This window comes from Pecten maximus, chromosome 4 (genome assembly GCF_902652985.1).
Source record: "Pecten maximus chromosome 4, xPecMax1.1, whole genome shotgun sequence".
NCBI lineage: Eukaryota > Metazoa > Mollusca > Bivalvia > Pectinida > Pectinidae > Pecten > Pecten maximus.
The window spans coordinates 48,557,024-48,582,638 of NC_047018.1; the positions used below are offsets into that span (position 1 = coordinate 48,557,024).

General features: G+C 35.5%; 1 protein-coding gene across 1 annotated transcript; it reads right to left on the minus strand.

Annotated features, from left to right (window-relative positions):
• On the minus strand, positions 1 to 25,586 carry LOC117326316 (mucolipin-3-like; the record flags this gene model as incomplete). The annotated part of the gene is given in 14 exon segments (XM_033883013.1): positions 1 to 268; positions 840 to 982; positions 1,768 to 1,974; positions 3,383 to 3,505; positions 4,104 to 4,217; positions 10,751 to 10,900; positions 11,518 to 11,636; positions 12,599 to 12,695; positions 16,870 to 16,966; positions 17,738 to 17,822; positions 18,783 to 18,939; positions 22,247 to 22,438; positions 23,524 to 23,768; positions 25,274 to 25,586. Coding segments are annotated over 14 exon segments (1,896 nt in total). The 5' UTR covers positions 25,395 to 25,586.
• Between the last annotated feature and the right edge of the window lie 29 nt (positions 25,587 to 25,615).

Here is a 25,615-nt window from a genome sequence, read left to right on the forward strand (position 1 = left end):
AATGTCCTCTGTACAAACCATATTATCCTGTACATACAGTAAGCCCAGGGGTCCAACATATGACCTCTGACCCATTGACAGGGCTGGCTGGACATATATTATATCTAATGATAATTCATAGAACCTAATGTATATGAATGGGTTCATTACAAGCTAGGCAAAAGCTTATTGCTTGAAACATATGGTAAATTCTGTCTATGAATAAGTCTCGCGATAGTTTGTTTAATTCAGAAGACTTGTGTATTCGTTTGGTCGGTCCGGATCACCCCTACAAAAGAAAGAAACATTGTGTATGTACAATTATGTATATAAGACAAAGTACAATACTAATTATCGGTGGACATTGTAGAGTCTCATGGGTTTCCAACGATGAACAACGACTTAAAATTCACATCTTCAACACGGAGATCAACATCACTTAAGAGTAAATTGTGCTTTGTATTTGATATTAAGATAAACAAGCATGCCAGGCATTACGAAAGCAATGAATGTCCTCTACCGACCCCAGCTAAAAATAGTAACACTGACCTTGACCCCAATACCCTGATACTCAAACTTGATCTGTTACAGGTTTAGACAGGTTTAGATGGGACAGGATGAGATATGAGAGGATGAGACAGGTTTAGATAGGACAGGATGAGATGAGATTGGAGGGAAGAGACTGGAGGGGATCAGGATGGGATGGGATGAGATATGAGAGGATGAGACATAACAGGATGAGACATAACAGGATGAGACAGCTGGACAAGATCAGACAGTAAACACTATTTTCCACCCAATAAATGGTCAATTTCACTTTTTAAAATGGTAAATACATTAGAATCAAGTGATGTACCTACCTGATACAACAGCATAGACAGCTAGACAATGGATTACAGCTACGATCCTCTCGTCTGTATGCATGTGACGACGGCGGGTCACTGCACTCCTCTATAAACAAGTCCAAGGCACTTTTGGGGAATGAATCTTCTTTAGCATACTCCTACAATGACAAATGTACATATTCAGAAATGTTCTTTTTATATTTCTATAATAATAGATAACAAAGTTTAAGAGAAAACGACAAGATTATTGATGTACTGCTGAATGTAAACATCTAATTTTCATGTACTTTTGAATCAATACTTTTTGAAGATATATTATATATAGTACTTGGATGGTTTCATAGGTATCCAGCACTTACTTTGATGATTTTGTAGGTATCCAGTACTTACTTTGATGGTTTCATAGGTATCCAGAACTTACTTTGATGATTTCGTAGGTATCCAGCACTTACTTTGATGATTTTGTAGGTATCCAGTACTTACTTTGATGGTTTCATAGGTATCCAGAACTTACTTTGATGATTTCGTAGGTATCCAAAACTTACTTTGATGATTTTGTAGGTATCCAGTACTTACTTTGATAATTTTTTGGTATTCAGTGCTTACTTTGATGATTTCGTAGGTATCCAGTACTTACTTTGATGATTTCGTATGTATCCAGCACTTACTTTGATGATTTCGTATGTATCCAGCACTTACTTTGATGATTTCGTAGGTATCCAGTACTTACTTTGATGATTTCGTAGGTATCCAGTACTTACTTTGATGATTTCGTAGGTATCCAGCACTTACTTTGATGATTTCGTAGGTATCCAGTACTTACTTTGATGATTTCATACGTATCCAGTACTTTGATGATTTCGTAGGTATCCAGTACTTACTTTGATAATTTCATAGGTATCCAGTACTTACTTTGATGATTTTGTAGGTATCCAGTACTTACTTTAATGATTTCATAGGTATCCAGTATGACACCAGTGAAGAGATTAAGAACTGCGCAGATGAAGAGTAAGATGAACAGATATAGGTAAATCCTACTGTAGTACCAGACGAGGTTGTTGTCCGTTACGGTGGCTGAGAATGTCACAAACATGTCATCGCCGTTAAGCAGAGAAAATAAACACTCTGATGCTGTACTTATATGTCGGAACTGTAAAGATGAAAAAGGAATAAGTATTACGATGATGTCAAAGCCTTTGTTTTCCTAACATATGAATTAAAAAAAAAAAATGATACAAAATTATGTTAAATTATTGAATATATACCCTAATGATGATACAGTAGGGCTTTTTTAACTGGTTTGGGAAGGGGTCTTTTTGTCTCCTATTTGGTAGAAAATTGATGATTTGGGAAATATTTTTTTCAGGAGTGAACTGCAAATTTTGGGAATCTAGCTTAAATATGAAATAATTTCAATTGGGAATGGGGCCTATTAGTGGCCCCAAAAGAACCCTAGAAAAAGCCCTGATAGAGAACCATGTGAAAACCAAAACCAAAGTTCTTCATAATTGCGATTCAAACCAGGAAACTACCCACTTATTACAGGGCATCTTTAATGTAGTGTTCCACTCTCTATATGTAAATTAGCCACAGGAAATATTTCATTCACATAAGTGAAAACTGGTTTGTTTTGATAACTGGTGGACTGGCAATATTGAAATTTGAAATATGGGGAACTGCACAATTTGGCAGATTTCAAGAAATATATAATATGTAGATTCAAAACTATACATTCAACTAAGTTTCATCCATTTTGCTGTCATGCTATCAGCCACCCGAAGGGCAAGGTTCTCCACATTAGAGCCAGCGGTTTTGGGAAAGCTAAAAATTGTTTATCAGATATCTCCTAGTATGCAATAAATTGAAAGTTCAGCTAAATTAGCTTTGATTGACAAGACTAAACTGTGCTAAACTTAAAGTCTATGCATGAAAACTGTATTCATCCTGAAATAAGCCCTCTTCTCTAGAGTAAAAGGTAGGTATTGAAGTTCATGGAGGACTTTGACATGGACCACTTTTAGCTTATAATTACTATTTAAAATAGGTAGGGTTTTTGCAAAAATGAAGAAAGGGGCTTATTTAGGGGCAGGTTGGTCGCAAAAGAAAGAGCTTATTTAGTAGCAGACTGGTCGCAAAAGAAAGGGTCTTATTTAGGTGCAGGCTGGTCACAAAAGAAAGGGTCTGATTTAGGGGCAGGTTGGTCGCAAAAGAAAGAGCTTATTTAGGAGCAGGTGGGTTGCAAAAGAAAGGGGCTTATTTAGGGGCAGGTTGGTCGCAAAAGAAAGGGGCTTATTTAGGGGCAGATTGGTCGCAAAAGAAAGGGGCTTATTTAGGGGCAGGTGGGTTGCAAAAGAAAGGGGCTTATTTAGGGGCAGGCTGGTCGCAAAAGAAAGGGGCTTATTTAGGGGCAGGATGGTCGCAAAAGAAAGGGGCTTATTTAGGGGCAGATTGGTCGCAAAAGAAAGGGGCTCATTTAGGGGCAGATTGGTCGCAAAAGAAAGGGGCTCATTTAGGGGCAGGCTGGAGTATATGAACATGGCAGTTGACTGATTCCTTACCTTTATGTGGTAGGGGCCGAGTACGACCCATCCCGCAAACATGAAGCCAGCATAAATGATGAGAGCACACACGAGGAATCTAATGATATCAGGGAAAGCCTTCTTCAGTACAATCACAAGAATCTGTAATCATAGAAACAAAAGTTATGTAGCATGATATCAAAATGATAGAATGACAACTGTTGTTAAATAAACATAGTCAGGATTATAAAGAATATCTTGATAGGAGTCTATTTGTTATCTAATTATAACCTAGACTATGTTATAGAGGAGGCTCATTGTAGTAGCTGGTGGCTACCTAAATCAATAACATGTGATGCCTATCAATAGTGAGGGTCATTTTAAGTTAGGGTCTCATTGTAGTAGCTTGTGGCTGTCTCAATCAAAATCATGTGTGGTGTCCATCATTATCCATTGTAATTTTAAGGTAGAGTCTCCTTGTAGTAGCTGGTGGCTACCTCACTCAACAATATATGGGAGAGGTATGTTATATTCTGTTCAGAGCAGACAGTAATCAGAAACTGTAGTCTCGCATAAATTCCAAAGATGATCAATCAGTTGTACAATTGTATTTAGAAATGACACAGCAGAAAACTATAGCACAATAATAACATTATTTGTATGAAAATGAAATCTTCCACTAAAAATAGTATCAAGGCGTTAGCTACATAATATATTTATAAACTCATAATATTTGTGATGGTTTCCTATAAGGACTTACATTGAATGTTTTAAAGAAGCCAATATATCGTAAGACTCCAAGCCACACCAGGAGGTTTCCTGTGCCCAGCATCAGTCCACACAGATCATAGTTTTCCGACGAGCTTGATGCATGCTGGAATACAAAGGTCATATATTCAAAAATAATCAAAATGAAATTATACCTAGACCACTGTTTTTGTATGAAGATAATACAAGTATTAACAAATTTAATCTCTGACTGACATATGTAATTTTTTTAAGAGACATCCCAAACAGGTTGAAAATTTCATGACATGCGTAGATACAAATTTTGATGCATTTTGTAAAATAATACTCTGAGTAATATTTTACGGAGATCAATCTATTGTTAATATTTTATATTTGTTTGGTAAATTATGGCTCATAAGAACAGACAGAACAAATTTTGAGGTGGGCTGTCATTGTAGTAGTTGGTGGCTAGCTCACTGGATAACATAAGGGAGACATGTCAGATGCTGTCCCGATCAATTGGGTAAAGTGTGCACATGTCTATTGTTCAATGGGGTAGCCATCAGGACACCCCGCCTCAAAATGATACAGGCCTTTCACCAGGGGATAATATCAAAGAAATTAAACAAGAAATTTCTAAAACATTGAACTTCTCACAAATATCACCAGTTGAGTTTAAAACCTCCACTTGTATATCAAAGAACAAAGAACGGTAAGAGAATATACAGTAACTATTACAGTCAAACAGTAAATTTTGAAAATTAGTAAGCCAGGAAAAAATTACTTTTTTTACTGACTTAAAAAAGCAAACTGAATAAATTTTCAAGAATCAATTTTGAAGACCGAATGAATAAAATGTCTTATTCTAGAAACAAGTATTTACCAAGGTTCCCAGAAATTCATTATCAGGAGAGTTGACTTTATATGTTTATCAAAAGGAGCATATATATCAGTTTAAGTTACTGAATGAGATGTATTAATTAGGAAGTGTACCTTTAATATTTTCCTACTCTTAAGATACAGCAGGAGATTAATTACATTAAGATGAATTATGTGGTTAATGTGGCAACCGTGCATAATGGAATAAATGGTTAAACTGGAGTGCTGCTACCTTATCCTGCAATAAGCTCATGTCTGGTTATAAGCCAATGTCCGATAATAAGCCCATGTCTGGTATTAAGCCCATGTCTAGTAATAAGCCCATGTATAGTAATAAACCCATGTCTGATAATCCCCACATGCCTGGTTATAAGCCCAAATCTCTTTAATTAGCTTATGTCTGGTAATAAGGCCATGTCTGGTAATAAGCCCAAGTCTGGTAATAAGGCCATGTCTGGTAATAAGGCCATGTCTGGTAATAAGGCCAAGTCTGGTAATAAGTCCATGTCTGGTAATAAGTCCATGTCTGGTAATAAGTCCATGTCTGTTGCAATTTCAAAGAAAACACTATCAAATGTGTTTTCAATGTCCTGCAATAAGCTGAAACTCTGAATAAGAGTTGCTATCTACTTCATCTTGTCAGTGTAATTAAGCTGTTATGCCTTGCATAGCTAAAGTACAAATAAATGTTTTAATTACCAAACTTCAGGCTAATCAATCCATACAAAATCTCAATGTTTTACCAAAAGGATGGATTCAATTAAACCCATTATATGGCCCCTTCAGTCATAAGCCTATTTTTTGCAAGATCAGAGAAGGTCATGCTCATTTGCAGATGAATTGTATGTGGGCTTATACAATATTAAGGGGGTCAAAATCAGTGTAGTGGTGGGGTGCAATCATAGTGGTTGTTGGGGAGGGGTTCAGTGTAGATTCCATTTCTGGAGGGGGTGGGCAGGTGGTTGGAGTGTTGGTGGGTAGTCATTGCTGCCATATTTGATCAAAATATCAAACTTGTGCTTTCTTTGAAGTTAACTTTTACAGATGTGGCTCAGGCTACACAACGAAGATATATATGATTGGCAGAATTAAACTGCTTCATAACTTATTTCAACATGATTTTTCATATTTTGTTTTCAGAGTTTCAATAAAATTATAAATACACAAGACATGCACTTAACTTAAATCATAAATACTAAAAGTAAATCAAATGAAATCTTTATTTTATTTTATGTTTGCACAGGTGAATCATTCAATGGAGTGCTACAGTATGTTTGATGGTAAAGAAGGTGAAATCAAGACAATTACCGTAGGGGAAAAATCTAAGTCCTTATAACAAAACATACAGAATGGTTATCAACATGGAATACTGCTGTTGGTCTCAACTTATTCTGACAAGCATGGTACACTGCTATTGGTCTCAACTTATTCTGACAAACATGGAACACTGCTGTTGGTCTCAACTTATTCTGACAAACATGGAACACTGCTGTTGGTCTCAACTTATTCTGACAAGCATGGAACATTGATGTTGGTCTCAACTTATTCTGACAAGCATGGAACATTGATGTTGGTCTCAACTTATTCTGACAAACATGGAACACTGCTGTTGGTCTCAACTTATTCTGACAAGCATGGAACATTGATGTTGGTCTCAACTTATTCTGACAAGCATGGTACACTGCTGTTCGTCTCAACTTATTCTGACAAGCATGGTACACTGCTGTTCGTCTAAACTTATCCTGACAAGCATGGAACATTGATGTTGGTCTCAACTTATTCTGACAAGCATGGAACACTGCTGTTGGTCTCAACTTATTCTGACAAACATGGAACACTGCTGTTGGTCTCAACTTATTCTGACAAACATGGAACACTGCTGTTGGTCTCAACTTATTCTGACAAGCATGGAACACTGCTGTTGGTCTCAACTTATTCTGACAAGCATGGTACACTGCTATTGGTCTCAACTTATACTGACAAGCATGGTACACTGCTGTTGGTCTTAACTTATTCTGACAAACATGGAACACTGCTGTTGGTCTCAACTTATTCTGACAAGCATGGTACACTGCTGTTCGTCTAAACTTATTCTGACAAGCATAGTACACTGCTGTTGTTTAAAACTTATTCTGACAAGCATGGTACACTGCTGTTGGTCTCAACTTATCCTGACAAGCATGGAACATTGATGTTGGCCTCAAATTATTCTGACAAGCATGGTACACTGCTATTGGTCTCAACTTATACTGACAAGCATGGTACATTGCTGTTGGTCTCAACTTATTCTGACAAACATGGAACACTGCTGTTGGTCTCAACTTATTCTGACAAGCATGGTACACTGCTGTTGGTCTCAACTTATATTGACAAGCATGGTACACTGCTGTTGGTCTCAACTTATTCCGACAAACATGGAACACTGCTGTTGGTCTCAACTTATTCTGACAAGCATTGAACATTGATGTTGGTCTCAACTTATTCTGACAAGCATGGTACACTGCTGTTCGTCTAAACTTATTCTGACAAGCATAGTACACTGCTGTTGTTTAAAACTTATTCTGACAAGCATGGTACACTGCTGTTCATCTAAACTTATTCTGACAAGCATGGAACATTGATGTTGGCCTCAACTTATCCTGACAAGCATGGTACACTGCTGTTCGTCTAAACTTATTCTGACAAGCATAGTACACTGCTGTTGTTTAAAACTTATTCTGACAAGCATGGTACACTGCTGTTGGTCTCAACTTATCCTGACAAGCATGGAACATTGATGTTGGCCTCACATTATTCTGACAAGCATGGTACACTGCTGTTGGTCTCAACTTATTCTGACAAGCATGGTACACTGCTGTTGGTCTCAACTTATCCTGACAAGCATGGTACACTGCTGTTGTTTAAAACTTATTCTGACAAGCATGGTACACTGCTGTAGGTCTCAACTTATTCTGACAAGCATGGTACACTGCTGTTCGTCTAAACTTATTCTGACAAGCATGGTACACTGCTGTTCCTCTAAACTTATTCTGACAAGCATGGTACACTGCTGTTCGTCTAAACTTATTCTGACAAGCATGGAACATTGATGTTGGCCTCAACTTATTCTGACAAGCATGGAAAATTGCTTTTGGTCTCAACTTATTCTGACAAGCATGGTACACTGCTGTTTTAAACTTATCCTGATAAGCATGGTTATATATATACTGTCCCTTAAATGTGTCTCTTTCACAAATTTCAACTCATCATCTTGAATGTTAGGTTAAATGAATACACATTCACACCTGCCAAAAAAGACCAACTGTTGTAACTCTTTCAGCCTATATATTTATTTTTATTTGATATTGAATAACTACTAGTATTATTTAATTAATAGCTTTATTAATTTATATTGAACGTTTGAGGCCCGGTCAGGGCATGTTTCAAAAAGTTGTCTTCCTTCGTCATTTGTGTTACTATGTTATATATCTATTTATTAGCACAATGTATCATATACACTATGTGTTGGTGATCCGAAGATAAAGATTTGAATTTCCTGTCGTAGTTGTACTGAGAGAAATATATATAATATATGTACAATTCGTATCCATATATGTAAATACATTGTGATCCAGGTATTCATATCATCTTATAGACGACTTCAACAATGATCATGTCAGGGTATCGGGCCGACTATCACTGCGCCATTGAAACATTCTTTTTTAAGAACGCCGATGTGGCGCAGCGGTATAGGCTACAGGATAGTTCTGGCTAGGCGATTGGGTGCTGTAGATCGAGAGTTCGAGGCCCGGTCAGGGCACGAGTCAAAAAGTTGTCTTCCTTCGTCATTTGTGTTGCTAAGTTATATATCTATATTGTATATACATATATATCTATCTCTTTGTGATTAAAACTAAATATCTTCAAGTGCAAATCTATAAGTCTATCATGATGAACATGCTTTAAATTATAGAGTATATTGAACCATTTCTGGCACCCATGGTCACCTGTAACAGCAAACCATTTAAAAATTAAGAAAAATAACAAACAAAAAATAGTGACCATGGTGCTTGCCTGCAAAGCTTTGTCATTTATAACGACTGTATATACCATAGCAATACAGGTCTAAGCCTAAAGTACCCTTTGTGTAAGTGATCATTAGGGAGCCATGCACGGAATAACAAAATGGAAACATGCTATTCCATTCCTGGAGTCATCAGCAGAGCAGCAAGGACATTAATGAACTGGACAAAATAAGATACCACATAATGCGAACCTGACAGAAGGCCATCCTGTTTGTCTAAAATGGAGATTGAGTAATAATCATGGTGTGTGTACTGACTTATATTATACAGAATAAAAACTGTTTTTAATCCTCCAACATGTAAGGATATGTCAAGAATATTTTGTTTGAAGCCCTTGTCACATTTTTGCATATATCAAGTCCTTATGAGTTCCATTTTCAATACATAGAAGTAAATTTTGAAATTTTGAAAAATTTTGTTGTTCTTTTTTTTTGACTAATTTGACTAATATGTGTGATGCATATCTAGCTATAGCTTAAGACCTGAATAATACTGACTCCACGGCTAACCATTATCAGGTATATTGAGTCGTACTGCAGCCAGCACATATCAAAAACAGCTTCAGATGCTTATGGGGCAAGTATTACTGTAAATCACTTATATTTTGCGAGTACTTAATTTCGCAAACACACCTCATTCAACTTATTCGCGAATACATAATTTCGCAAATTCTGACCTCTAATTGACTTTAAATTCGCGAATAATGTTAACAGGCGATATTTCAATGTTGGTAGTCATTTTGTTTATGAGAGTCATGCGACGGTACAAGAAAAGTCATGTGATATCAATGTCTGTCTATGCTGAATTGTATTTTAGTCCGAGTTCAATTTGTGTTCAGCAGGTTTTTTGTGTGTGAAATTTTGGTGTTTTGTGATATAAAATGACACTCTGATATAAGTATATAATCTATCATTCTATTATTACTTTAATGGCGATGCCTGTTCACCAACTAAAGATTATGATAGATTCAAAATGGACGACACTTATTCTTGTCATTCTTATATAAATAATCGCGAGGGATTTGAATTCGCATTTGACTCTCCTCGCGAATTAACGCGAAAATAAATCCCACACGAAATATGAAAAGTGATTTACAGTATGTGTACAACTGCAAATGAAAGAAATGCTTAACTCATAAGAAATATATAAGGATACACAGAAGTGTGAAAGACCATTCAAAGGAATTTTGACATGCTTTGGGACTTGGGTTAAATTTTTGCTACAACGACTGGGTGATTCAATAAGCAATGCAATTCTTCAAAAAGGCAAACTAGAAATGAAAGGCAAATTCAATTTGTAGTTATCATATACCCAGTAAGGGAGAAACGGAGCTAGTGTTATTTTGTATGTTACAGAATAAGCAAGTTTCATTTAGAAGCATTTGCAAATGGATTCGGATAACATAATGCTAAATTTCACAGAGTGTCAGAATCCAGAGGTTTTATTGGTGTTTTTCATATTAAGAAATGGGACTAAAGCATTATCTTAAATAAACAGATGTTAGAATACAGAGCTTTCTATTCTATTGTTCTTACAAAAGAAACAGGATTAAGACATGATGTCGAATTCAACAGGTCATGGATTCAGATAAAACCCAGCATAGGTACCGGGGTACATGCTGTGTCAAGTCCCGGAGCTTTAACGAGCAAGATCAGAAACAAAGCGAAAAATCATGATTCATGAATGATAATTAGTGGTGTGTTACCATGAATACAGTAAGGCAAGAGTTACTTACCCTGTTTTCTATAGTTATCTTCAGTGATGATCCAACAACAGATAAAATGTCATTGAGAATGATCATTATGTACCAAAAGTTAACAAACTCCAATTTGTCTGAGGTAGGTAGATCCTTCCTGTAGCGTTTCTTGAAAAAAGTCACAGTCTCCTGCAAAAATAAATTACAACATAAATATTGTTTCGAAAATAAATTGTACATGAGATTCTAGGTTGAAGGTACCAAGTGTCTTCTACATGTTTTATATACGAAGGAAGATTCTCAGATTTTCATTATTTCAAATCATCATTCTAATAGGCAAGGAAGCAGACAACATATTATAATTACGGTCATATGCTTGTAAGTTGAGTCAACCATGGATCAAATGTTGGAATATTTCTAAAACCTAATTATATATATTTTTACACCGATATTAACATATATACACATACTCTGAATCTGGAAAAGGCACTTAAGACTTTGGTAAATAACTTGAGTGTGTGTTGTAAATTTTCATATGGAGTTATTATCCAAATAGGCCATAAGATTATACTTCTATAACAGAAGAGGCCGCTGATTGGCCGATTTATGATCAGACATTATTATATTGACTTACCTCGCCATTTCAACACCAAACATTTTTTCTTGTCATTTAACCCTTTCACCCCTATTGACCACAATGGACATCAAATGATGAATGAATGGCAGAGTCCACTAAAGCTTCTTAGGCTTGAAAGGGTTAAGCCTATAACATTGCTGGGGTACCCTATAACATTGTACATCCTCACCTTCTGTAGCTGTAGACCTCTAATCACTGACCGTGCACACAAAACACTGGACAACACACTGATCAGTATAACAAAGATGTCAAAAATGGTATTTCCTATCCTCTGACGTGCTTCAGCTTCTGAAAGTCAAAAGTAAAGGCATTTCTGTAGTGAACCAAGGACTGCTGTTAGATGGGTTTATCGTCCAGTTAACACCAGAGTAATTTTGAGGCAGGGGTTCCATGTAGTAGCTGGTGGCTAGCTCACTGAACATCACAAAGGAGACATGTTAGATGCTATCAAAAACAATTGAGGTAAAGTGTCTTACCCAAAGACACAACAACAAATGTACAGTGTGGTCTAGATCTGTAATCTTGATCTGTAATCTTAATGTCCTGAGAACACACAAACTATCCTGAGTAAAACATCTTGTCAGGACACGTACTTTGAGGCGGTGTCTCCATGTAGTAGCTGGTGGCTAGCTCACTCAATAACATAAAGGAGACATGTTGCATGCTATCTAAAGCAGTAAGGGCTTTAGTGTCAGGCCCAGAGATCTCAGCTTCCTGTGTTTCACTCAGCTTCCTGAGAAACACAGACTTGTATGGATAAATATGATCGGATCTCATGAATGATGCTGTGATCTCGTGCATGGCAACATCTTACTGAGCTGTGACTGGCTGTAGTTCCCGTTGCTTAAATTGTTGTGACATGGCAGTGTTACATCACCAAAGAGAGGAATGGAATGAGAATTTTAAATTTCAAGTCACTCTGATGAATGTTCGTATATATAATTATGTAATAGTATCTTGGTTATAATGATTGAAAGAGTCTCATGCATTTAATTTCATATGAAACAGAGCACAGACCCCTGGGACCTTTTGAATTTTTGAAACCTATTTCAAGTTTTCACTCTTTGAAACCTATTTCAAGTTTTCACTCTAAGGGTCCTACAAATAACATCTGGTTTTCGTCAAATTGGTTCGTGGGCAAAATTCTATTGTTCGTGAAAGAGGTCCTTTAAAATCTTAGACATGTATGATAAACCTCATACAGAAATTTAATAAAAGCTCCTGGATAATCCTCTGTTTGAGCAGTTTACCTTGGAAGGAGTATTCGCCTTTGCAGTCAATTTCATGTAGAGCGGTGACTAGATCTATCAACATCTGACCGTTCCTTGAACTGTCATCAAACACCACCTGTAATATTGAACAGTCTCAACTATATCTATGTACTCAGTGTTTGAAAGTAAAGATGGTCTGATGGCCCGATGCTATAGAAAACCTGGTTGGTCTATGTAAAATTTCTACATGTTGGTCCTATTGGCTATGAAAAGTTTGAGTCCTGACATACATTAGGATTGGTGAAAACAACATTCCTTTTTTTTCTGACAAACGATCATATGAAATCAAACATTATAATTGAGATGATTTTACCAAAAACAGTGCATTATTGGCTTCAAACATTTGAGTGAGTATGAACTGGACGATTCAAGCGTCTGGGCGACACAGTATAGGCTATATTTAACAATATGTGTTTACAAAATGGGTATATAGAAAAATGACTTGGGCCATATGGGGATTTCAATTTTCCGTAGACCGATTGTCTAAGGAATTTTTATATATACCTTCATACACTGCTGTACTACTCTCAATCTGAAGATTTGTAAAGCAAGGAAAATAGTTCGATAAATATATATTCTTTATGTAAATATACAAATATACCAAGAGACCACCTGTGGTTAAGAGGCTACCCAAGATTAAATACCACCTTTTCTACCAAGAGACTTAACTCAAGTTAACAGACCAACTCTACCAAGAGACTTAACCTGAGTTAAAAGACCACCTCTACCAAGAGACTTAACTCAAGTTAACAGACCAACTCTACCAAGAGACTTAACCTGACTTAAAAGACCAACTCTACCAAGAGACTAAACCTGAGTTCAAAGACCACCTCTACCAAGAAACTTAACCCAAGTTAACAGACCAACTCTACCAAGAAACTTAACCTGAGTTAACAGACCAACTCTACCAAGAAACTTAACCTGAGTTAACAGACCAACTCTACCAAGAGACTTAAACTGAGTTCAAAGACCACCTCTAGAAAGAGATTTAACCCAAGTTAACAGTCCACCTCTAGCAAGAGATTTAATCTGAGTTAAAAGACCTGCTCTACCAAGAAACTTAACCTGAGTTAAAAGACCACCTCTACCAAGAGACTTAACCTAAGTTCAAAGACCAACTCTACCAAGAGACTTAACCTGAGTTCAAAGACCACCTCTACCAAGAGACTTAACCTGAGTTCAAAGACCACCTCTACCAAGAGACTTAACCTGAGTTCAAAGACCACCTCTAGCAAGAGACTTAACCCATGTTAACAGACCAACTCTACCAAGAAACTTAACCCAAGTTAACAGACCAACTCTACCAAGAGACTTAAACTGAGTTAAAAGACCACATCTACCAAAAGACTTAAACTGAGTTAAAAGACCACATCTACCAAGAGACTTAACCTGAGTTAAAAGACCACCTCTACCAAGAGACTTAACCTGAGTTAAAAGACCATCTTTATCAAGAGACTTAACCACAGTTAAAATAACACATTTCCCAAAGAGAACACCCAAAAAAAGACCTGTTACCTCTACCAAGAGACCACCCATCACTTGAGTGAAATGACTACTTACTGTATACTAAGATACTACCAATGGTAAAGATTACCACTATTAAGAAACTATTTCAGCTCAGAAACAATTACATTCAGAGACCAACTTTATATAGAAAACATGTACCAGGTATCAAAAGACAAATTCTGTTTAAAAAAAACCTTAACTGAAGGACAATCTTCAATCAAATTTACAAATATTATTTATAATTAGAACTGTAAGTGACTGTTTTTATTACTTTACCTTTCCTGTAACTTTGAAGCATTCCGGTGCAATAAGGCCATTGTCAATATCTAAATGGTAAGATTTTAGGTGAAACCGCAGCTCAATTTTCAAAATCCTGTCAAAGAAATATTAATTACTAATATTCATACAAACAGCATTAAAATATGAACCCATAATTATTTTTGAAATATTTGAATTTTCCATACCCATCAAATTGGATGAAAAGAAGGAATATACCATGCATGAGAAAATCTGGTCTGAAGAAAACAATCTTACATGTTGCCGAAATGAATTACTTATTTACTAAGTTATAAAAAAAAGAAAGAAAAGACTATTTGGAGTTCATATTCAAACTTTATTAATGAATGATGTTACTTAGATATCTATCACCTCTTGGAATCCAAACCATTTTCTGTTGGCTTAGTACATTTAATGTAGTATCTTGGTTTTCCCAAACTCAAAAGTTATCCAGAATAACACCTGCAACATATAAAGATACAAAATATTTTAATAAGAAGAACTACTAAAATGTCTCTACATTTGGCTATTAAATGTCATTAATCTACTGATTAAAAAATATCTGGATTTATTTAGACTTACGATTGCAAAAACATATTTTGTTAATGCAAAAAAAAAAACATGAAAATGTTACAGTTCACAAGGCTATAAACATTGATAAAATGTATCCAGAACTTTAAATATACATGTTTAATTCACATGTGTATCAAAATCAATCTGTATAACAAGCAGCATGCTTACAATATCTTTACTTACCATTTTCTATGGATACCAAACTGCCCAAAGAAATGTCCCCATGCCTTCACAACTGGTATGTAGCAGCATCATCTATAAATGTTGCTCCATATTTTGCTTTCACTTCAAAGACAACTCATAAACCAACTTTCAGTCCAGTGATCATGAGAGGTATCACCTTGTTGACATTATCGATTTTTTGTCACTAGAAAAGTCCATCAGCTAGACCAAACATTTTGAATTTGAAATGTGGTTCGTTGTACCATGTACACTATATATCAAAACTAAAATACTGTAATACTGGTATATGAGTCTGGGTCCCCTATCCAATGGGGCCCATTGTGGGGTTCGCTGAAGTACATATGTACATTATATATATTACAAAGTAGCAGTCACTTCACACAGTATTCAATTTCAATGCTGTTTTCTCTTTATAATATATATTTGACCTTTTTCTTGTGTTTCAAGTTGTTTTTTTTAATTGTTGAATCCAGTTACTGCCTCATTCCATGGGATGGCCTCTGAGGCAAGACAATTTAAATGGGTCAAGTTAACACTCCCTTCATCTGCCTCAGCTGGCTATCTCTCAGTGCCAGCATCAGACCCCTGCTGCTCATGTTTCCTTCACCATGTGGTAGTGGTCAGTGTGTGAACACTCCTTTTATTTACCATTTATGTATTCATCAACAGGTTTAAATATCCACTGATACAGCCTTTCAATGGAGGAGCCACACTATATTATAATTTTATATCCATTCTCTGATAAATTGGTGATTGCAACAGAACATATTTTTTCTTTATTTCCACTTAGTTAATAAATCAACTGTTTTGTACAAAAATGATATAAAATATTCTGGCCAGGTTATAGAAGTTTTACAAAGACCGAGAGAATATTAAACAAATGACACTAATAACAATTACATAATAAATCCATAGAGTCATCCAAGTCATAGATTCCTGATGCATACGATAGGAAATAATAAGGAATATTTACCTATCTTATGTGTCAAGAACCTATGATTCAGCTGTACATGAATTAAGATAGTATTAAATTACTGAGGTCACACAGAATGCATGTAGAATAAATTATTATTATAGATATCATGTAGAGAAATTACTTAGTAATTCTACAAGTAAAATAAAGCAACATTAAGTAAAAGGTTTGATTGTTTCTTTACTTGAATAATTTCTAAGTAAATTTCCATGTAAAACCTTTACTTTATTTAAGTAATTTGATCGAATGTAAATAAAATATTTACTTAATTTAAGTAATCTGCTCTAATGTAAGTAAATTGTAAGTAATTGCCTAGTAAATTGTAGTAATACCTAGTAATACATAAGTAAAATTTGTACTTAATTCATGTAATTTTTTATTACTAAGTAATATTTTTTTCTGTGTGTTTATCAAGAGACTTAACCACAGTTAAAATAACACATTTCCTAAAGAGGCCACCCAAAAAAAGACCACCTCTACCAAGAGACCACCCATCACTTGAGTGAAATGACTACTTACTGTATACTAAGATACTACCAATGATAAAGATTACCACTATTAAGAAACTATTTCTGCTCAGAAACAATTACATTCAGAGACCAACTCTATATAGAAAACATGTACCAGGTATCAAAAGACAAATTCTGTTTAAAAAAAATTAACTGAAGGACAATCTTCAATCAAATTTACAAATATTATTTATAATTAGAACTGTAAGTGACTGTTTTTATTACTTTACCTTTCCTGTAACTTTGAAGCATTCCGGTGCAATAAGGCCATTGTCAATATCTAAATGGTAAGATTTTAGGTGAAACCGCAGCTCAATTTTCAAAATCCTGTCAAGTGTCAAAGAAATATTAAGTATTAATAGTCATACAAACAGCTTTAAAATATAAACCCGTAATTATTTCAGAAATATTTCAATTTTCCATACACATCAAATTAAATTGGATGAAAAGATGGAATAATTCAAAACCATGCATGAGAAAATCCAGTCTGAAGAAAATAATCTTACATATTGCAGAAATGACTCAATTATATCAAAACTCGTTATACAAGAAACAAAAAAACGAATTTCAGTTTTCATTATTTATGAGAATTATAATAATTATTCTTTGTCGCTAGATCAGTACATTTTCATTTTGAATTTTGCAAAATTCCACTTACAGTATTTATATTTCATGTAAATGTCAATTCAATTAATCATTTTAGGCAATAACTATTACATTATCATTATAGAAGTAATAATTCAATAATTAAAACTGAAGTTAAACATCGGAAGAATCAGTAGTATCAAAACTACCATTATATAATTATGATGTCACAATAATGATGACATCAGCAAACAGTGATGTCATTCATAGATGATATGAAACGTTAACCTATTTAAATATCTGGTAGCTTGTGCTAACTGCATCAAATAGCATTATAATTAGCTTGCTAGATAATTTTGCATGAATAAAGTTTATTAAAGCTATTGTTTATAGAATCTATATCTTAACATATATATGGCATATGAATACAGCTAAAATCTATAAATATTAATATACAATATAACTGTTGAATTTTAGACACATATTTAAAGGTGATATAAATAAGGTATTTACCTGTCAAACTTTATAGTCATATTTTTACTTCTCAGATAGTCTAATATATCAAACTTGTCGCTGTTTAGAATCAGCTCTGTGCAATCTGAAATAAAATATGGTAATACAAACAAAATTAGCTGTCAGTGTATATCAGTTTTCCTGCCAAAAATTCAAATGGGGTTTGACATTCCAAGTTTAATAAATATTCACCTGTCAGCATTAAGTCCATTATGAAATATTCACTGATTTGGGTGAAAAAAGATTCATTTTAACATTATTTCCCTTAAAATACAAAGCTGAAGACACGATAGGGTATAACCTCCATAGTTCCCAAAGGTTTTCCTGGGGGCTTTTTTGGGCTGACAATATGGGCCATATTTCCAATAATACAATGTACTTATATCTTATTGAAGTAAAATACCAAAAAATTTGCAGTTTACCCAAATGAGGCAGAAAGGCGCCTCCTGGCCCCATCCAAAATCGGTGCAACACGAGGTCTATCAGGCCTGCATTGCTTACCTTGGATATTTTGGTAATTATGGCAAAGTATTCTCATTTAACATTTTAAGAACTTTATATATTTTCCTACTTGTATTTTTGAACTGGCTCTCCCAAAATGGTTCAAACTACTGGTGGACAAAATCCAATCATTCTAGAAAAACAAAAGTGATTTTCTCCATCCCTATCTATGAGTGCCACATCCTTTGTTTACACGACATTGGATCGCATTTACCCAATAATGCTCCAGATAAAATTTCATTAAAATCCATTCTTTCATTCAGGATTATTAGCAATTTAAATGATTTACCTCAATTTCCCCTATTGGGCCCCACCCCTCCAGCCCCCAGAAGGGCACCATACCTACTATTTATGCAACATTAGATCCTGTTTGCCAAGTAATGTTTCAGACCAAATTTCATCAAATTCCATTCAGGTGTTCAGGAAAAGTAGGGATTTAAAGGAAATGTTGAAGCAGGACAGACAACAGATGCTGCACCATGGCAAAAGGCCACTGGCCCTTCAGGTGAGTAAAAAAGAAAAAGAAAAAAACCTGCTCCCTTACCTGTGACTGTTTGTGAATCTAAGGAATATGTGTCGTTGTTCTCAAAGATTTCCCCCTTACGGTAGTGAATACTGCAGAAAGACATTGGGTGGATAAGGCCGTCCTTGTTGTGAACGAATCTTACTGACCCTAGAGCAAGTTCCTCTGTCTTGTTGAACTGAAACACAAGATAACAACTTCAGAATTTGCATTTCATAAAAGTAATTCATCTGTGTTTTAAATTTTTACTTTAAAATTCTACCACTCCCATACACCTGAACAGATTTCAACCAAAGTTGGTCTGAAACATCACTAGAGATGACAGTCATACTTTGTATAATATAGCCAAGGGGTACCAGTGGGGTCCATTAGAGAAAACTGAGGAGTTCTATTTTCAAACCCTCCTCCTCCTGGAAAACTGAACAGATTTTAACCAAATTTGGTCTATAACATCACTAGGAATAGCAATCATAGTTAATATAAGTGAAGGTCGTGCAATCCCTTGGGGCCAGGGGGTGGGGCCCATTAGGGAAAACTGGGAGTTTTGCTTTAAAACTGAAAAGGACCTTTCCCACTACTGACAGAAAACATTTGTCTACAGCCCGATTGAATCCAAGCTTGATGTTACTTTTATCCTAAAGAATGTTCTGAGCATATACAGTCAAACCTCGATGATTCGAACTTCGTTGTTTCGAATTTCTCGCTGTATCGAACTTTTTGCTTGGTCCCGAATTTTCTCACTATATAACACTACTAACGAAACTATGTATGATTCAAATTTTTATAAATCGAAGTTTTCGATGTATCGATCTTTTTTCATGACCCGTTAGCTATGATATTATAGGTAATTGACATCTCATAATTCGAACAAAAAATTTACCTGTACTGACCACTGGACAGGTGTTTGTCGTGACCCCTGTGGCAAGATTTCACACCTCTCCCCCAAATGCCCTGACTGACAATAGGGATAACGATAGCGTGTGTTGTCACTCCCGGTCATGGGGTTAATTAATAATCAGACCAAATTGATAGATAAAAGGTGTATTTAGAAGCCATGACATTTAATCACTCCGGTAAAACATTTCGGTAGTCGTCTCTGCGCATGTGGGTTAATGTTGCATTTATAATTAAAAAGAACAAAAAACGTCATGTTTTGATATAAATTCAATATTTAATGATTTCCCGGTTAGTTCTGTTTGTTTTTTTGATCGGATTTTAATGTTAGGTGTCCAACGTCTTTATCGGGATGTTTTCGTCGTTCCTCGTGTTCTCGCGTGGTCACGTGACCGGCTCGAAGGACTACATTAACACTTGGTCGGTAAATATGGCCAGAGCACCCGACCAACGTATTTTGTCGTACAAATAAATATGATACACTTATTCATCGTGCTAAGAAACCGAGAAAAAGTGCTGTACATTCTTCTATTTATTCAAGTATGGTTACATAACGGCGTTATAAACTGGTGTTAATTGAAGAAATGCCGATTAATTGACTACTTTTTAAGTAATTTTGACGATGTTTGTCAATTTCGTAAGAATGTACAGCACTTTTCGTTGCTCTCATACAATTACCTTCACGCTCGTACCTGTTTCATAAGTATTGATTTAGGGTAGTCGGGTGCTCTAGGACGATTTATAGAGCAAGTGTTAATGTTCATTCTCCAATATTGGAACTCTTCAGTGTTTTAAGTATCGAAATCGGCATATAGAAACGAACAAACGTTAATAAACGAATGCAATGGATCGTAATTAATTCAATTAATTATTTACAGATGATTTCCAAAGACATAAGGTATAGTTAGAAGTTTTCGGCTGTACACATGCAAGTTTGTAAATTCGTCACTGTGATGAAACCACCGTCCTCGTCGTTGCCATGACAGCCGATCGAAGCTGCGATCACGAATGCACTGACAAAGTGAAAGTTGAAGTATTTTTCGCAACATGCGGTTTAAACTTAAAATTACAATCACACCTCATATTGATTGGGGTTGTTTAATCATACCTGATCAATTGAATTATCAGAAAACTAACAAAAACATTAAAAAACACAGAATGAAGCCTTCGTGTCAGGCAGTGCAGACACAACGCGGGATCTGTAAACAATGTGACGTCATTGGAATGTACAAGTTGCAACAATGTACAACAATGTATATTATACATGAATACACTAATGAGCAACAAAACGGGACGCAACATTAACCCACATGCGTGATAATCTCCGCCACCATTGAAATCAGCGGTCGGTGAGTAAATTTTACGGAACTGTAAAACAACCGGACCAATTTTAAACACAAACAATTAGCGTATTCAACATATTCAAAGTGTCATGTTTCAAACTTATACATAAATATCCAAGTAAATCGATTATTTGTCATTCAATCATGCATTCTCCAACCGATCGGCATTCCGTATTTTATATACACATAACGTAAACGCACGTGTTTTTAGCAGAAAAGCCTAACGACTTACGTAAGTGTGCATTGTACTTCTTTTGCTTTATCTGTTAAACGCGATATAAGTGTTTTGTAACCGATACATATTTTGTTTAATTAATAAAATGCTTAGGTATAATTAATGAAAAGAATTTTTATTTTGTTGTGTTTGAGGTATAAATTAACTAAACTTTTCGATGTGAGCCTGACAGGCGACGATCAACACGAAGACACCAAGGACATGTAACGTTAACAGATATGGTCATTATCAAGAAAACATCGATCTATTGTCAACCATGAATAATTCGAAGTCCCGCTGTTTCGAAGTTTTTCTGTTAGTCCCTTGAACTTCGATACATCGAAGTTTGACTGTATGTTTAAAAATTCAAAAGTCTTCAGGTGCCTATGCTGTGACCAGGCCTTTGTCATGATTCTTAGGTAAGGTTCATTAACTATCTTCAAAATGTATGGTATGCAAATGTTGTTGACTTGTTATTTCATTCTTTTCCATGCAGTAAAATTGCAGATTGTCAACTCAAAACAGGTAGTCATGCAATAAACAGTAAACGAAAATATGATATTTAACTATAAAAAGTTTTCATACACATTTTCAGGGCATCCAGTTGACCCTTGACTTTTAACAATTTCAGAAGTCAAATCACTATTTCTGAGAAATCTGAAGGGTCAAAACATATGTCAAATAGACATGTCCCTTCAAACCCAAGATTCAGATTTCGGTTTGGGGAGTCAAAAACATTACTCTCAAGGGTCTACTGGATGCCCTGATTTTGGGTATGTAATGTTTGCAGAAGTGAAAAAGCCATGTTAGGTTGGATTGCACCCAAATACTTTTAATATTACTAATTAAATGCAATTGCATTTTATTTTGTAATTATTAAAATTATTTGTGGTACCAAATTAAAATTCTCATGAAAAACTGGTGAAATTGTCATTGAGAGGTCATGACATAGTCATAATCAAGACAATATTACATCTATCTGTGTCTGTTTAAGGGTTCCCTGCTTGAATGTAAAACATTTCTGACATACATACCCGTTCTACTGCATAGTTGATATAATCAAGAAGATCTGGAATATCATAGATGGCATATTGCCCAGTCGCTGGAGGATAAGGCATCGTCTCGTAGCTCGGGTCCCATTTATTCAGATAAAGGTGTTTCAGAGCTAAGTTGTTTTTCTCAACATATCCGACAAACTCTGATCGCTCATATCCAAATATGACCAACTGTAAATGAAAATTGTACATTTTTATGTTGGTACATCTTCATAATTTGCACATATATGGTAATTTTATTCAATATTATGATTTAAATATGATATAGAATACTCATGAAATTCTATCTCCCGGGAAAAAGTTTTCCAATTGAATGTCAGAATTAAGGTTGTTTGAGAAGCAATGAGAACAGTTCGTAAGAGTTATCCCCCCTGTGAGCACAGATACCGTATTTGACCTAATAAGGGCGCAGGGCGCGGGTAATTGACAGTGGGGGCGCCCTTATTAAGATTAGTTATTCTGAAGTTTTATGAAACAGACTATACCTTATAGCAGAATACCCAAGGTTGTGGAAACGGTAAAATATTCAGTCATAAAAATATTCCAGATGAAGATATCTATTCATAATCATATATTATCTTAAACATGACTTGAATACTCCTGTAAACTTGTAAACCATGCCAGCTGATCATTAGACCAGAGAACGTGTGTTCCACCATTTATGTTCAAATGGAACTCTTTTGTGTTCTATTTATAGAAACAGGTGATTTCCCAGATCACATCAGACATCGTTTTCTTTGACCTAATAATTGATTTACAATGTATTTTACTAGCTTTCTGTTCTGAACAAAAGTTATTTATCAACAAGAATGAAGTCTTTACTTTATCTTCAAATAAAGATGGTAAGTTATTATTTGTATGTGTGTTTAGTTTTGGGTGCTCTTTGCACTGACATGTCATCTGTAGCCTGTACTCCAACAATGTTATAGGAGTACTGTAGCCTGTAGGAATACACAAAATGTGGCGAAAACATGTGTTCCAGTTACTTAATTTGCTGAAGAAAATTGAACACATAAAGTAGCAAAATATTTCACATGAATTATTACTTTTGAACACCATTTTGACACTCAGTCAAAGATGTATTTCCTTGAAAAAAGGTAGGGGCGCCCTTATTAGGGCAGGCGCCCTTATTAGGTCAAATACGGTATATGTACAGTGCCTTAAAATATAACCTGTATTTTGGCGAGGGTAAAGAAAGTCAAAAATGGCGAGCCTTAACGAGTCACTTTTGTCTTTCTGTCCCAAGCCAAACATACCTGTATTGTGACAATGATAATCTTCAGGATCTGTAACAGCAGTTTCCATGGACACTTCTTCTTTGCCTTATACTTTTCATGTGGACCCATGAAATAAAACTTGAGTTTTCTGCGGAGTCTGTCCTCCAGATAGGGTGTGTAGTATGAGGACGCTCGTCGTAACAGAGGGGGAGTTTGTCCTTCTGTTTCTTCACTATTCTCATTGTTATCTGGCTGTTCATTGTTCTCTGCCATTATTCTTAGTTCTGAAATGAAAAATATGGATACATGTGGTAAATTCTAATGAAAATTAAAGAAATGAAAGGGTTTTTTTTTTTATAGAATTACATTCACTTGTGATTTCATTTCTCTGTAGAAGAACTGAACTGGGCATGGGTTAAGATATTTATTGTATGCATGGTATATATATATAAAATGTTTTTGAAATTTCATTTCTATGAAGTAAAAGTGGACTAGGCTGATTACTGCGCATGCTGGTCAGATATATATAGCTCACTTGGTAACAGCTGACATCTAGTACTAGAGATTGGAGACCTAAGGTTCTAGTACTAGAGATTGGAGATCTTAGGTTCGAGATCGGAGATCTTTGGTTTTAATACTAGATTTTGGAGGTCAGTTCTAGCTATCTAGCACTGGAGTTTGGAGGTCAGCTGGGTTAATGTTCTAGTACTAGAGATTGATATACTGAGTTCTAGTACTAGAGATTGGAGATACTGAGTTCTAGTACTTGAGTTTGGAGATACTGAGTTCTAGTTCTAGAGATTGGAGATACTCAGTTCTAGTACTTGAGTTTGGAGATACTGAGTTCTAGTTCTAGATATTGGAGATACTCAGTTTTAGCACTGGAGAATGGAGTTCAGCTGGGTTAACGTTCTAGTACTAGAAATTGATATACTGAGTTCTAGTACTGGAGTTTGGAGATCAGCTGGGTACTAATACTAGAGATTGGATCCCCCGGAGGTACTGGATTCTAATAATAGAGTTTGGAGGTACTGGGTTCTAATACTAGAGATTGGAGGTACTTTATTCTAATAATAGAGTTTGGAGGTCTTGGGTTCTAGTACTAAAGTTTGATGGTCTTAGATAGGTTCTAGTACTAGAGTTAAGATGTGCTTGCAATGGTACGTAGAGTTTGGAGGTACTGGGTTCTAGTACTTGAGATTAGAGGTACTGAGTTCCAGTACTAGAGTTCGGAGGTGCCGTGTTCTAGTACTACAGATAGGAGAGCTTAGGTTCTAGTACTAAAGTTTGAAGGTCTTGTCTATAGGTTCTAGTACTAGAGTTTAGAGGTGCTTACATTGTTACGGTTCTAAGGAGTTTGGAGGTACTGGGATCTAGTATATGTAGTGGAGTTTGGAGGTGCTGGGTTCTAGCACTGGAGTAACTTTGGATGTCTGTTTTAAAGTAATTTAATGAAAATGAATTTGAAGCCGTCAGAAGACAATACTTTTTTTATTCCTTAAAAAATACATATGAATATATTCATGGATGTGCCAGCGCAATTGATCAAATTTAAATTGCTTTCTACGAACATAAAAATCCATAAACGATGCCACTCCAAGAAAAGGAAACATGTGTTTATGCATAATCTACAATTTAGTCTGCAGCAGGAATTAAAAATTGGAATGCATGCAAAATGTCTACAGGAAGTATATTTTAATGTCAAAATTGAAAGATAATACATTTGGTATAGACTGAATTTTTCATTAAAAAGATCACATTTGAACATCAATGACAACTGCATACTAGCCTGTGCGATGCTGCAAGATAGGCCTCCTTTGTTGTTCTTCGTCGCTGTCTGAATTATTTGAAGATGTATCACGCTGAATTCCTTCCGTCTTCCCGAGATTAAGATCCCGGTTTTCCGACATATTACGTCTCAAACGAAAATGAATTAATCTATTCACTTTTCAAATGACATTGTATTAATTACTACAGATTTCTTCAGATGCATTTTCATGTCGAATGTTGGCCCTATAAGTCAATAAAAATGTGTTGCCGCCTGTAAACCAAGCATTATTGTCAAATACGATTCCTCCCACTTTTGTATTTGGACTCTTTGAAGTCAGCTGATTATTTTTCACCGGAAGTT